Consider the following 13,796-nt stretch of genomic DNA (forward strand, 5'->3'; position numbering starts at 1 on the left):
TTCATCTTCAGAACACAAATTAAGATATTGTGATGAAATCCAAGAGCTTTCTGACCCTTCAACTTTGTTATATAATAGTTTACCTAAGATTTCTTAGCAAAAAATGACATTTATACCTCTAATGCTAAAGTTATAAGACCATATTTGTGAAATGTTCCTTGAGAATGCTTTAAAACCATGACCTTCAACCACTAGCAGGACTTTTCTTGAGTCAAATACATCAAAGTCTATGAATTATATGCAGTTTTAAATCTTTATTTGATATATAGATATGTAAATGTAATCACACCATCTTTATCTGATACCCTTCACTGTCAACAAACATCCTTGTCTTATTGTTATTCATTCCCATTGTCACAGCATGGTGATGACCTCTTTCTCTCTCTCTCTCTTTTCTTCGCTCACTGACGGTGACAAGCTGTTACTATGTCCCTCTGGACAACTCTCTCTCTTGTCTGCGCTCCTCTCTCCTCCCTCTCTCTCTCTCTCTCTCTCTCTCTCCACCTGTTGATGCCATTGTTGCTCAGCCAGCATTGTGGTTCTTTATTTTTTTACTCCACTCATTTTACACACCCCTCTTTATTCTTCACTTTCTCACTTTATTTATCAGCAGTCACTCATTCACTCAGAGGATATATAAGCGGACTGAAGCAAGAAGGCGGCTGAGAACAACGCAAGAAACACGCAGACTCTCGCTCGCACATAAACACAAGCACTTTCAAAAGGGCAAGGAAGTTTGCACTAACTCTTCTACTCGGGACCAAGACTTTTGAGACACACTTGGGACAGCTTCAGTATTGGATCACAACTGCTGGCAGGAGTGATGTCTGTGTCTCTGTGGTGTGAGGAGGAAGAGGGCCAGGACAGGACTCAGTCTTCGGTCCGAGCCCCATGGGACCCCAGCGCCTCCGGACTGAGAGTTATTCAGAGACTTCAGCAGTCAGAGGAGAGATACCTGCCCTCTCCTCTCTACATCTCCCTCATCCAGAGAGAACCACAGCGCAGAGAGGAACTGGCCAAGTGGACCATGGAGGTAGATTTGCATGCTAATAACCAAAATCCAGTGCTAGACATAAAGTATGTTGTTCATGTTGGGTGTATGCTAAAAAAAAACATTTTTAAGTTATAAAAAAATAGTAGTAAAACAAAGATGATTAGTATTTTACAAAAAAAAAACAAGGTTTTCTGCTTCAGAATTTTATGTTGATTCAGTATTTTACTTGTTTGTGAAATTTACTAGCATTTTCTAAGGAAAAAAAAGTGTAGACTTCTTTCAGTGTAGGGCTTGAAACTCTTAAACTAATGAAATCATTAAAAAATTAAATCATTTTAAAATAAAACAATTAAAGTATAACACTTATACAACTTAACACTTATACGGTGAAACACTCAAAGAAGCTGGCAAAGTGGACCATGGAGAAAGATTTTATAATATAACTACTTGTAATGGTTTAAAAATATATTTGTAATGAAAAATATACTTCACATTTATGTTTATGATTAAAGGGATGGTTCTCCTAAAAAAAAAAGCACAAATTTTAAATAAAGTTTCAAATGTTTTTGTCCATATAATTAAAAAGTCAAAGGGCTTCAAAAGAATATTGGACCACCTACTGACTTTCATTGTATGGGCAAAGAGACTGAGACATTTTTCTATTAAAGAAAGTCATACAGGTTTAGAAAGGCATGCATAATTATTTGAGGACTTTAGATCAAGATGAAGCATACTAAGTGACAGGGACAGAGTTCTACAGTTCATTATACATTTGACTATGAGGGTTTTTGTTGTTGTTGAAATCTTCCTCTTCTGTGTTTTCATAGGTGTGCTGTGAATGTGACTGTGATGAGTCTGTATTTCCCCTGGCTGTCTCCCTGTTGGATCGATATCTGTCGGCCACTCTGTCCCTGCCTGTCTCTCCATCCTGTCTGGCTGCAGCTTGTGTTCTGGTGGCCTCAAAACTGACAGAAAGTGACACAGTTAGTGCAGATACGCTCTGTGCGGCAGCAGAGTACGACTTTCTCTCATCAAACCTACGGGTGAGTGAAAAACATTATGAATAAAAATTCACTAAAGGCTCAATATTATGGACAGTGCTGTCCAAAAGTCTGAAACATTCAAATAAATCATTAGAAAATAGTGCTGTTTTGCATTTTTCCAGTATGAATTAAATCATTTCAGTGAAAAGTTTTGGGAAAAAGAGTAATAAAAATGACATGCATATAGGCAGTATATATATACAGGTCCTTTTCAAAAAATTAGCATATTGTGATAAAGTTCATTATTTTCTGTAATGTACTTATAAACATTAGACTTTCATATATTTTAGATTCATTACAACACAACTGAAGTAGTTCAAGCCTTTTATTGTTTTAATATTGATGATTTTGGCATACAGCTCATGAAAACCCAAAATTCCTATCTCAAAAAATTAGCATATTTCATCCGACCAATAAAAGAAAAGTGTTTTTAATACAAAAAAAAAAAAATCAACCTTCAAATAATTATGTTCAGTTATGCACTCAATACTTGGTCGGGAATCCTTTTGCAGAAATGACTGCTTCAATGCGGCGTGGCATGGAGGCAATCAGCCTGTGGCACTGCTGAGGTGTTATGGAGGCCCAGGATGCTTCGATAGCGGCCTTAAGCTCATCCAGAGTGTTGGGTCTTGCGTCTCTCAACTTTCTCTTCACAATATCCCACAGATTCTCTATGGGGTTCAGGTCAGGAGAGTTGGCAGGCCAATTGAGCACAGTAATACCATGGTCAGTAAACCATTTACCAGTGGTTTTGGCACTGTGAGCAGGTGCCAGGTCGTGCTGAAAAATGAAATCTTCATCTCCATAAAGCTTTTCAGCAGATGGAAGCATGAAGTGCTCCAAAATCTCCTGATAGCTAGCTGCATTGACCCTGCCCTTGATAAAACACAGTGGACCAACACCAGCATCACTGACTGTGGGTACTTGACACTGGACTTCAGGCATTTTGGCATTTCCCTCTCCCCAGTCTTCCTCCAGACTCTGGCACCTTGATTTCCGAATGACATGCAAAATTTGCTTTCATCCGAAAAAAGTACTTTGGACCACTGAGCAACAGTCCAGTGCTGCTTCTCTGTTCAAAAGTGGCTTGACCTGGGGAATGCTGCACCTGTAGCCCATTTCCTGCACACGCCTGTACACGGTGGCTCTGGATGTTTCTACTCCAGACTCAGTCCATTGCTTCCGCAGGTCCCCCAAGGTCTGGAATCGGTCCTTCTCCACAATCTTCCTCAGGGTCCGGTCACCTCTTCTCGTTGTGCTGCGTTTTCTGCCACACTTTTTCCTTCCCACAGACTTCCCACTGAGGTGCCTTGATACAGCACTCTGGGAACAGCCTATTCGTTCAGAAATTTCTTTCTGTGTCTTACCCTCTTGCTTGAGGGTGTCAATGATGGCCTTCTGGACAGCAGTCAGGTCGGCAGTCTTACCCATGATTGCGGTTTTGAGTAATGAACCAGGCTGGGAGTTTTTAAAAGCCTCAGGAATCTTTTGCAGGTGTTTAGAGTTAATTAGTTGATTCAGATGATTAGGTTAATAGCTCGTTTAGAGAACCTTTTCATGATATGCTAATTTTTTGAGATAGGAATTTTGGGTTTTCATGAGCTGTATGCCAAAATCATCAATATTAAAACAATAAAAGGCTTGAACTACTTCAGTTGTGTTGTAATGAATCTAAAATATATGAAAGTCTAATGTTTATCAGTACATTACAGAAAATAATGAACTTTATCACAATATGCTAATTTTTTGAAAAGGACCTGTATATGTATGCTTACTCCAACAGGAAATGGAGCGTGTGGTGCTGGCGACTCTGCGGTGGGATGTGGCAGCAGTGACTCCTCAGGACTTCATCCCACACTTCCTGCGCACTCTCGGGGAGCTCAGGGACGGAGACGCGCATACAGGAGACTTTCTCGCAATGCTGCGGCGCCACAGCGATACACTCGTTGCCTTGTGTGTGTGTGACTCGCGCTTTCTGGGAACTCCTCCTTCACTGGTGGCTGCGGCTGCGCTGAACTCTGCCCTGCGGGGTTTAAGGGCCAAAAGTGCGGGAGAGCTGAGTGTCATGACCTCTGCCCTGGCCACACTCTGTCAGACTGATATGGTGAGCCAAGATTTATCTCAGAGAGCTAAACATACAATAATAATAAAAATTATTTTGCTTAAACCTTATTTTATGGTGTCCCTGTTACAGTGTAATTATACATGTAAGTACTGAGTAATATTAATTAACTGCATGTACTTACTGTATGATTAGGGTTACTTGCATATAATTATGCATAATTAGTTGTTATTATAATTGTAAGTAGCCTACATGTAACCTGTGTAACAAAGATACCTTAACATAAAGTGATACCATTTTTTTGAGAGAGAGAAAGCGAGAGAGATAATAATAATTATTATTAATATGAATATTATTATTATGACTTGAATATCTGTAACTATTCCTGCTTGTGCCGACAGGCGGTGCTGCAGTGCTGCACTGAGCTGATAGAGGGAGCTCTCGGGGAGAGACTGAGGAATGGAGCACATGAGGAGAAAGATGGTGATATTGAAGAGGAAAGAGCCAGCACACCCACAGACCTAAGAGAAATAGACTTTTAATGCACGGTTGATTTATGAGGGATATTTATTCTGCGTCTCACATTTATTTATCAGTTAAACTGATTTAAACACAATGTGACATTTATGTTTTGTCTTATGTAACTTCTGAAGTGATTTATAATCATTATTATTTATTTGTTTGAGGGATTACGATTTACGTGTGCCATATTTATTAACTTCTATTGCCATAACTGTAATTGTGATGACTTATGTATTTCAGGTTTATCCTTTTCACTTTATGTATTACATTTCTACTTTTTATATGATCATAGTATTTATTGTGTGCACATTTTTATATTTAATTTATTTTGTTTGTCAGTGTTTCAGCCTGTTTGTAATCAGAGTGTTGGATAAAAAAATAAATGAATATCTATTTTTCGAAGTAGCCTAATTAAAATAAAGTTTCTATGTTTGCCAATGTGCGTCTCTCAAAGTCCATTTATATATAACAACACTTGACGAAAGAAAAGAAAGAAAGAAAAAAGTGCTGCAGGATTTTCAAAAAACGAAATTAGTTAGGACTCTCAAATATATAAATATATACACACACACACACACACACACCAAATATACACAAAATATGAAATGAGAGCGAAAGAAAAAAAGAAAACCATTGTGCAAGATCAAAAATGTAATCAATCATGGTCCTTGTGTTGTGTAAATAATAATAATAATCAATTATTTATATATAGATAGATAGATAGAGGCTAAAAAATAGAAATAGGCTACATTTCTTGCATGCAAATAACGGTTGTTGTTTTTTAGGGACAGTTTCATTACATTGGCGTTTTGGGTAAAATGGCTTAATGGAATTATATAAAAAAAAATGTATCCCATTTATTACTTTAATAACAAACGGCGTTGTACTGTACAAATACTGGTTGGCTCATGTTTGTGGAACGCGTCGCGTTTGGATTGCGTCATAACTCATGGCCGCACTTGTTTTTGAGGCAGCAACTGAACGCTGAGTAATTTGTAGTCGCAGGTTTCACTCACCGCTCAAACAGGATCTGACCCTGTGGTAAGAAAACTCGCTGTTTATCTGATTTAGACTGAAGAGTTTCAGACCAAACGACACTTCAGACGTCGGTAGATGACTGTGACTGTTTTTCTCGTGAAGTTGCATCTGTTGTGAAACATGTCAAGTGTGTTTTCGCGAACTGCCCCACAGACTCCATTTCTTCGGCTGCTCTCTCTTGTCATGATCGACGTGTACTCAATGAGTCTTACATAAATAAACCTGTCTGCTTAAAGAGACTGCTCTCTCTCTCTCTCTCTAAAGGGTGAAAGTAAAGGCTGTCTAATCTTTGTATCCAAAGGTGTCCAAGGATGACAGGAGGCTTGAAGGGGCTGCTGCTTTTGTCTCTGTGTCTTGTGGTGTGGTCAGTGCCTATAGATCGCAAGCAAGACCCTCCCAAGGAGGAGAGAGCAGAGGAGAATGTGGTAAGACTGGTCTCACGACTAGAACACGCCATATGCATTAATCACTTGCTCCATATTCACTTGCTCTCTTGTTTTGGCTGTACGTGCATATCTCAGGATACTGGTCTGTACTACGACCGTTACCTCAGAGAGGTGATTGAGGTGCTGGAGACTGACCCTCACTTCAGAGAAAAACTCCAGACCGCCAACACAGACGACATCAAGGTAAAGCACAAAAACAGTAGGGCACCAAACGGAAGAATCCTATTCCTCTTCTTTATGAATGATAAGCTGGAAGTACCCTTGAAAACACACCTAGCAGGAGCTCAGAGATGAAGTTATAACATAAGCTTCTGCCGAAGTCACAAGCAAGTGTGATTTCAGCTTTATTTTTAATCTAGTTGGTCACATACTCTCTAAACTTATTTTATCTATCATATGTTTATTTATTTATTTATAAATAATATATAAAATTATATATAAATACATTTATTTTAATAATCAAATTGTGTTTTATATATATCATTTATTGTATATTTTTATACAGTGACTAGTCCATTATTGTATGTTGTATAATTATTTTTATTCTTTTATAATTTGAGATGTGTAGGTTATTATCTATTTTTTAAGTTTGAGCTGGTTCATGGTTCAAAAACTTTTTTATTTTAAGGAGTTTATTATTAACTCTTTATTTAGGATTTTTTATTTATTTTAATAACGTGTATTTTACATTTATAATGTACTTTTGTACAGTGATTTATTATATATTGTTATTTGTCATATTTGTTGTAATGTGAGATGTGTAGGTCATTGCTTCATAAAAGACATTAAGTACATAGAACTTGTACCTTTAGTCTTTTTTCTTAAATTGCTTTTTTGCTTCAAATTAAAGTTTTGTAATGTTGTGATTCATCTCGGTCGTGGAGCTGGTTTGTTTGGTTTTATAAAAATCCCTATGGAGAAAATGAATGAGGAAAATACCAAATGTGCACAGTCTCTGTTACGCTGTTTTGCCTTTGAGCTTTGAAGTTTTATCATTTCATCAGTACTTCAAGTACTTAATGGAAAGCTACTGTGTTTCAGAATGGACGCCTCAGTAAGGAGTTGGATTTGGTGGGCCACCATGTGAGGACGCGACTGGATGAGCTGAAGAGGCAAGAGGTCTCACGCCTCCGGATGTTGCTGAAGGCTAAACTGGACAGCACCAACACACAGAGTGAGTGTGTTTATGTATTACTCAAGTGACACTGAAGAGCAAGAAAATCTGTTCACGCAAATGCTTGTTGTGATTGCAGGTGTTCAGATGGATCATGTCTCCTTGTTGAAGCAGTTTGAACATCTGGACCCTCATAATCAGAACACATTTGAAGCCAAAGACCTGGAGCTGCTTATCGTGACGGTAACGCCCATTCCTAACATGCTATAATGTGAAATAGCAAAAAAAAACATTGACAAGCATTCAGTGCATACTTGTTCGGCAACTGCATTTAACCTTTCAAACGCTAGCAAATAAAATCCTGATCTTTCTTCTTTTCTTGTTTTTGTTTTAATCAGATTCTATCAGATTATAGTATACACATTTTTCTCGTTTTTTTTAAACTACTTTTATTAGATTTTTCTACACAAAAGAACAGGTGCACAGATAACTGACTCATTTGCCACAAATGAAAATTCCACAATATTACATAAAAACACAAACACATAATTGAAAAATAAATAATCAAATCAAACAAACCGGAAATAAATAAAGTGAAGAGTCATATGCTTTTTTTTTATTTTTTATGTGCTTATTTGTTAGGCCACTAAAGATCTTGAAAATTACGATGCGGAGCGTCACGAGGAGTTTAAGCGCTATGAGATGCTGAAAGAACACGAGAGGAGGGAGTACCTGAAGAGTTTGGACCAGGAGAAGAGAGAGAAGGAGGAGAAGAGAATCGAGGAGCTGAAAGAAAAGCACCGCCAACACCCTAAAGTTAACGCTCCGGTGAGGGAATGAAGAGCGGGAGATGTACGTATGGAAAGACTGACTGTTGTATTTCCTGAGTAAAACTTTGTTTTTACTTCCTTTTCAGGGTAGCGTGGATCAGTTACGGGAGGTCTGGAAAGAGACAGATGGGCTGGATCCACAGGAGTTCAATCCCAAGACATTCTTTAAGCTTCACGGTGAGTCTTTTTTGTCCTCAAGTAGTCCATAAGAAGCCGTTCCACAGGCAGAATTAATTTAACTGTGTTTTCTCACATAGATACGAATGGTGACGGTGTGTTAGATGAGCAAGAGCTGGAGGCCCTTTTCACAAAAGAGGTAATGTTTCACCTTTGAGGTTGGTGAATCATTGCAATCTGTTATTGACAGTGATGGAAGCCTCTTTATGCTGTGACTGAGTCAGCTGTTAAGACTCTAGTGGGCTCTAGTGGCTGTCCAGAGCAAAACATCATTAACATAGGAATCTATGATGGCACCTTTGATGAAGCTTATACTGTTCTTGACATGCAGAAAACGAGCAAAAGGCAAGCACCTTTCTGATGTGTTCATCTTTTCTTTTTCACTGTCTTAGCTGGAGAAGGTGTATGATCCCAAGAATGAAGAGGATGACATGATGGAAATGGAGGAGGAGAGGCTGAGGATGCGAGAACACGTCATGCAAAATGTAAAGCCTTCACTTGTTTTGTAGTGACTCTTATTGAGTGTGTTTACACAGTGCTAAAAACTAAACCAAAATCAGTTCATAAAAGCCTAAATGCTGTTTACATTAAATTATTTGAGTTTTTCTTTGATTTTATTGTTTAAAATGAGCGATAAGTGAACGCTGAATAAGCCTTTAGAATGTCCGGCAAAAATGTTATAAGAGTGTGTATGTAAACGCTTTCATTCTCTCTCTTTCCCTTTATCTGGCTTTCTCCTTCAGCTTTTTAACACTTTCACAATGTGTGGAGCAGCAGTGATTCCATCTGTTCTGTTCCTTCAGGATGCATGAGATGAAGAAATAGTCATTCTTTTATCTGATTTTCACTGCATTAGAGTCTTTTTTTTTTAATTAGTTACTTCAGTTCATTTTTAATTACCTTTTTAAATAGCTTTTTCCTCTCTCGCTGCTTCCTGCAGGTAGATCTCAATCATGATAGACTGGTCAGCATGGAAGAGTTCCTCAAATCTACGGAGAAGAAAGAGTTTAACAACGCAAAGGAATGGGAGGTTAGAGCCAGATTTTGATGCGTGTCTGACTTTATTATTCTGTCTTTACATGGCAGTGTTTTGTGCCAACACGTTATCTTTCTATACTTCAAGACACTGGATGATACCAAGCCTGTGTACACAGAAGAGGAGCTGGCGCGCTTTGAGACAGAACTTCGGGATAGGGAGGTGGAACTTGGCAGAAGGGCGGAGAAATTACGACAGGAGCAGGAACTTCTCAAAGAGAGAAGCAAAGCCCTAGAAGCCCAGAAACGAGAATATCAGCAGGTAAAAGACTGGTTTCAATTGGTTGCAGCCCTTTTCTTGCTGTTGCCTTTATGTAATTAGAATAGCTGTATAATTTCTAGCTATTATTATAAATTTTCTTTGGAAAATGCTTGTATAATGATATTTAAAAATAAAAAGTGTATGTGTGAAATAATACAAATTATACTTTTATCAAATTACACATTTTCAGAAATCTCAAATTTTGATATAACTGTTTTAGTTTTTTTTTTTTTTTACTGTTAAGCCCATACTAAAACAAATTATTTTAATTTAGAACATCAGTACTGCATAGTATAGTAATTTTTGATGCTTTGTTACGATGCCAGAGAACTGATAGCTTGTTTTACTTCTAATCAGGCAGTAATGGAGATGTCACAAAAACAAAAGGAGCAACAGGCACTGAATAGACAGCCTCCATCAGGTCCTCATGGCGAGCTCCAGTTTCAACAAGAGATCCAGAAACTAGCAAATGAAGACAGTCAAGGTGAGAAAAATGAAATTAATAGTCTGTAATTCAACATTTGGTTAACCTTACTTGATATCATTTAAATAAAAAATGGACTGTATTTCTGGACTGTAATCTTGAATCTATTTAACACTGTGAAGGTGAATTTTTCAGCATGGTAAACATTGGCTGTTTTGTCTTTTTCAGTGGTGAAAGCCCCAGTCAATCAGAATGGAGATGTTCAAAATAACCTGCAAGCTGAGCCACCACAGAATCTGCCACAGCACACCTCCTAACACAAACACATACACGCTTCTACCTGATTTCTAATTTGAAAGAACTAGCCTTTGAATTGCACAGTGCACATACACATACAAGTCTATTGACTTACCCTGTTCTTATCTTAATCTCTCAGAACAAAAATAATTAACTCCTCATACATACTCATGGTGTTTTCTGCTTCATCCTCAACTAAATATGCTCAAATCCCTAATAGAGTGTCATCAATATAGACCGTTCGCATGATCCCTTCTAAAGAATGGCAAATTAATATTGGATATGTGGCTTTGTAAGGTGGTTGTCAGGGTCTTTTCTTAAATATTGCTACTTTTGCCCTGGTTTCAAAGTTTACAGCCCTGCTTGCTTTTCGTTGTGTTTCTAGACTTTGAATAAAGTGGTTCTTTTCTGTGGTTCACATTATGTCAGTAAAACCTTATAAACACGGCTTTCTGATATAAGGTTTCTGGTCCCACTTTATATTAGGTGGCCTTAACTACTATGTACTGGTATTTAAATTAATCATTTGGTACAATGCACTTATTGTGTACATATGTTTTTGCATTGTACTTATATTCTAAAAAAATACCTGCATGTAGTTACATTTGTAATAAATTTCTGTAATTACATTTATAATTACACCTTAACCCACCCTTAAACCGACCCATACCACCAAACCTGTCTCTAACCTTACCCGTATCCCACCTCAACAGCAGCAAAAGTATTTTTCAATACAATATGACCACAATAAGTACTTATTTTATTATATAAGTACATAGTAGTTAAAGGCCACTTAATATAAAGTGGTACCAGGTTTCTAATAGACTTAGACGAGCACAGAACTGTAAATCAAACATTCAGATACAGCAATGTGCAATGAATCTACATTTTTTTTTTTTTTTTTTTTTTTTTTTTTAAATGTAATGTAGAATCCCTCAGATTTGATGACTTTTATTTCTTTCATTTAAGAAAATATCAGATTTTAAATACTGTAAAATGTGGTTTTTATTAAAGGGATGTTAAAAATAAAAATTAATCATTTACTCGTTTTGAGTAAACCTCATTTTGTTCCTTTTTTTTTGTGGAACACAAAAAGATGTTTTGAATGAACTGAATTGCTAAACATATCTGTATATAGTAAAAGAACACAAGTGTTTGGAACATATTGTTTGGGACAACATGAGGGTACACTGAAAAGCATTAGGTGTAGAAACAATTTTGACTCAGAAATTGCTAGTAAATACAACAAACTGCAAAGAAAGTGCAAGTAACACATTTAATGTTAAATTTTGAAGTAGAAAACCTGAAAATAGTATTTTCTTGTGAAACAAACTCCAATAGAGTTTTATTCACAACTTCCAAAAATACATTTTTACAGGGTAAGTAAATAGTGACAACATTTTCATTTTTGGGTGAAACCTTTCACGCAACCAATACTTCAAGATTATAGTGCTTTGCTTTACAAATATTGATCACATGATCATGTGTAACAGCAAAAATCCAAATGATTGGATTAAATTAAACATTCACCTAAATTCAAATTGTGATCTGCAACAAATACCATCAAAACCATTCATATGATGACTCAGCCCATTTGTTTCTGAACTAAACTAATTCCTTGGCTCCAAATGTCAGTTTCAGCTGTTCTGCATTTCTCTTCCAACAAGTCAATTTGTTGTTTTTCCATCTCTGTGAAAACTAGTGACAGCGGCATTGTTCTGAAGTATTCACTGATCTGCGTTGAGTGTCATTTGCCACATGGCACATACTTGCTGTAAATTCCATTCCAATTCTGTCAGACACTCCCTAACCCCAGTGACCCCGTTGCTCCGCCTCTTCTGCTGCAGCTGTCACCTTTCACTTACACTCTCCACTGATGCTACCATAGATATGTAAATAATGTCCCTCCACTCAAACATCAGTACAGCAATCTGAAACCACATATTTAAACTCTTCTCACAGGGATTGTTTACTTGAGGGGTTTTGGTCCAAGAGATTTTTTAAAGGGATAGTTCACCCAAAAATAAAAGTGCCATCATTTGCTTGCCATCCTGTTTTTCAAAATATTTTACTATACTTTTTTTCTTGCTGTGGAACATAAAAAGATATTTTGAATGTGTTTAGTTATTTATTTGTTTTGCATACAATGAAAACCAGTGAGGTCCAGTGTTGTTTATGACAAATGACAAAAATAACTCAATTAAAACTAACTTAAATTGAAAACACAATATAAAAAAATATACTATTATATATTTGTTAATATATTTTATCTCAATGATACTAAAATAACACCGATTCAACAGTTAAAGAATAATTAATTCTAAAGTGGAGTAATGCTGATGAGTGAGATGAATCTAAAATAAGTTTATTAAAAAAAATGTCATGTTGACCTCAAATATAACTGTTAACAGAAACCAACCCTCATACAGTCATGGCCAAAAATATCGGCACCCTTGATAAATATGATCAAAGAAGGCTGTGAAAATTAATCTGCATTGTTAATCCTTTTTAAATGGATTTTATTAAAATAAATTCACAAAAATCTAACCTTTCATTGGATAATAAGAATTTAAAATGGGGGGAAATATCATTATGAAATAAATGTTTTTCTCAAATACACGTTGGACACTGTTATTGGCACCCCTAGAAATTCTTATGAGTAAAATATCTCGTGAAGTATATTCCCATTCATATTCACAATTTTGAGCACTCCAGGGTGATTATGAACGTGAAATTATCCAGCCATGGCTTCCTGTTTCACAGAAATATAAATAGGAGGGAAAACAAAGCCCAAATTCACTTAATCATCCATCATAATGAGAAAAACCAAAGAATATATTTCTGATGTGCAGCAAAAGATAATTGAGCTTCACAAATTAGTGAAGTGGCTTTAAGAAAAGAGCTAGAGCAGTGAAAATTCCCTAAAGACTGGCTAAAGACTCTCCAAGGACCACAGCTGGAAAATTGCAGAAAATAGTTGAGTTTTGGAGGCAGAAAACCTTTAAAACAAATTGTCAAACAGCATCTACATCACCACATGTTGTTTGGGAGGGTTTCAAGAAAAATTCTCCTAGCTCATCCAAAAACAATCTCCAGCATATTCAGTTATCAGACACGACTGGAACTTCAAATGAGACTGGCTTCTATGGTCAGATGAAACTAAAAAAATGAGCTTTTTAGCAGCAAACACTCAAGATGGGTTTGGTGCACACAGGGATAAAAAGTACCCCATGTGTACAATAAAATATACTGCTGTATTTTTAATATTGTGGGCCTATATTTCTGCTGGAGGTCCTGGACATCTTGTTTAGACACATGGCACCATGGATTCTATCAAATACCAACAGATAAAAAAATCAACAAGTGACTGACTCTGTTAGAAATCTTATAATGGGCCATGTTTAGATCTTCCAGCCGAACAACAATCCAAACACAAACCTCAAAAACAACACAAAAATGGGTCACTGAGCACAAAACCAAGCTTCTGCTATTGCCATTCCAGTCCTCTGACCTGAACCCTGTAGAAAATGAGTGAGGTGAACTGAAGAGAAG

General features: G+C 36.8%; 2 protein-coding genes across 4 annotated transcripts; both read left to right on the forward strand.

The window, feature by feature from the left end:
- Positions 1–823: 823 nt before the first annotated feature.
- Positions 824–5,057, forward strand: LOC306851048 (G1/S-specific cyclin-D2-like; the record flags this gene model as incomplete). Its single annotated transcript, XM_079387095.1, has 4 exons — positions 824–1,033; positions 1,822–2,037; positions 3,821–4,141; positions 4,501–5,057. 4 exons carry the CDS (start codon positions 824–826, stop codon positions 4,639–4,641), a joined length of 888 nt encoding a protein of 295 aa, XP_079243221.1. The 3' UTR covers positions 4,642–5,057.
- A 485-nt stretch (positions 5,058–5,542) lies between these two features.
- On the forward strand, positions 5,543–12,363 carry LOC306851059 (nucleobindin-1-like). 3 transcript variants are annotated; one of them, XR_013782470.1, is made up of 14 exons: positions 5,543–5,662; positions 5,961–6,084; positions 6,181–6,288; positions 7,147–7,279; positions 7,359–7,462; positions 7,862–8,047; positions 8,136–8,226; positions 8,307–8,365; positions 8,619–8,711; positions 9,167–9,256; positions 9,350–9,523; positions 9,881–10,007; positions 10,176–10,713; positions 11,033–11,306. XR_013782470.1 is itself a non-coding variant. In XM_079387105.1 (13 exons), exons 2-13 carry the CDS (start codon positions 5,971–5,973, stop codon positions 10,262–10,264), a joined length of 1,368 nt encoding a protein of 455 aa, XP_079243231.1. In that variant the 5' UTR covers positions 5,543–5,662; positions 5,961–5,970; the 3' UTR covers positions 10,265–12,363. The 3 variants fall into 3 exon arrangements, 2 of the variants coding, with proteins under 2 accessions (XP_079243231.1, XP_079243232.1); XM_079387105.1 differs by having other exon boundaries at positions 10,176–12,363; XM_079387106.1 differs by having other exon boundaries at positions 5,548–5,662; positions 5,924–6,084; positions 10,176–11,307.
- The last annotated feature ends 1,433 nt before the right edge of the window (positions 12,364–13,796 follow it).

This window comes from Barbus barbus (assembly GCF_936440315.1).
Source record: "Barbus barbus genome assembly, chromosome: 3".
NCBI lineage: Eukaryota > Metazoa > Chordata > Actinopteri > Cypriniformes > Cyprinidae > Barbus > Barbus barbus.

Excerpts from the sequence above, each read along its gene's own strand:
- LOC306851059 (XM_079387105.1), top strand. The coding sequence starts at position 5,971 with ATGACAGGAGGCTTGAAGGGGCTGCTGCTTTTGTCTCTGTGTCTTGTG. Across the intron at positions 8,227-8,306 it reads GACATTCTTTAAGCTTCACG|ATACGAATGGTGACGGTGTG; the intron begins GTGAGTCTTTTT and ends TTTCTCACATAG. Across the intron at positions 8,366-8,618 it reads AGGCCCTTTTCACAAAAGAG|CTGGAGAAGGTGTATGATCC; the intron begins GTAATGTTTCAC and ends TCACTGTCTTAG.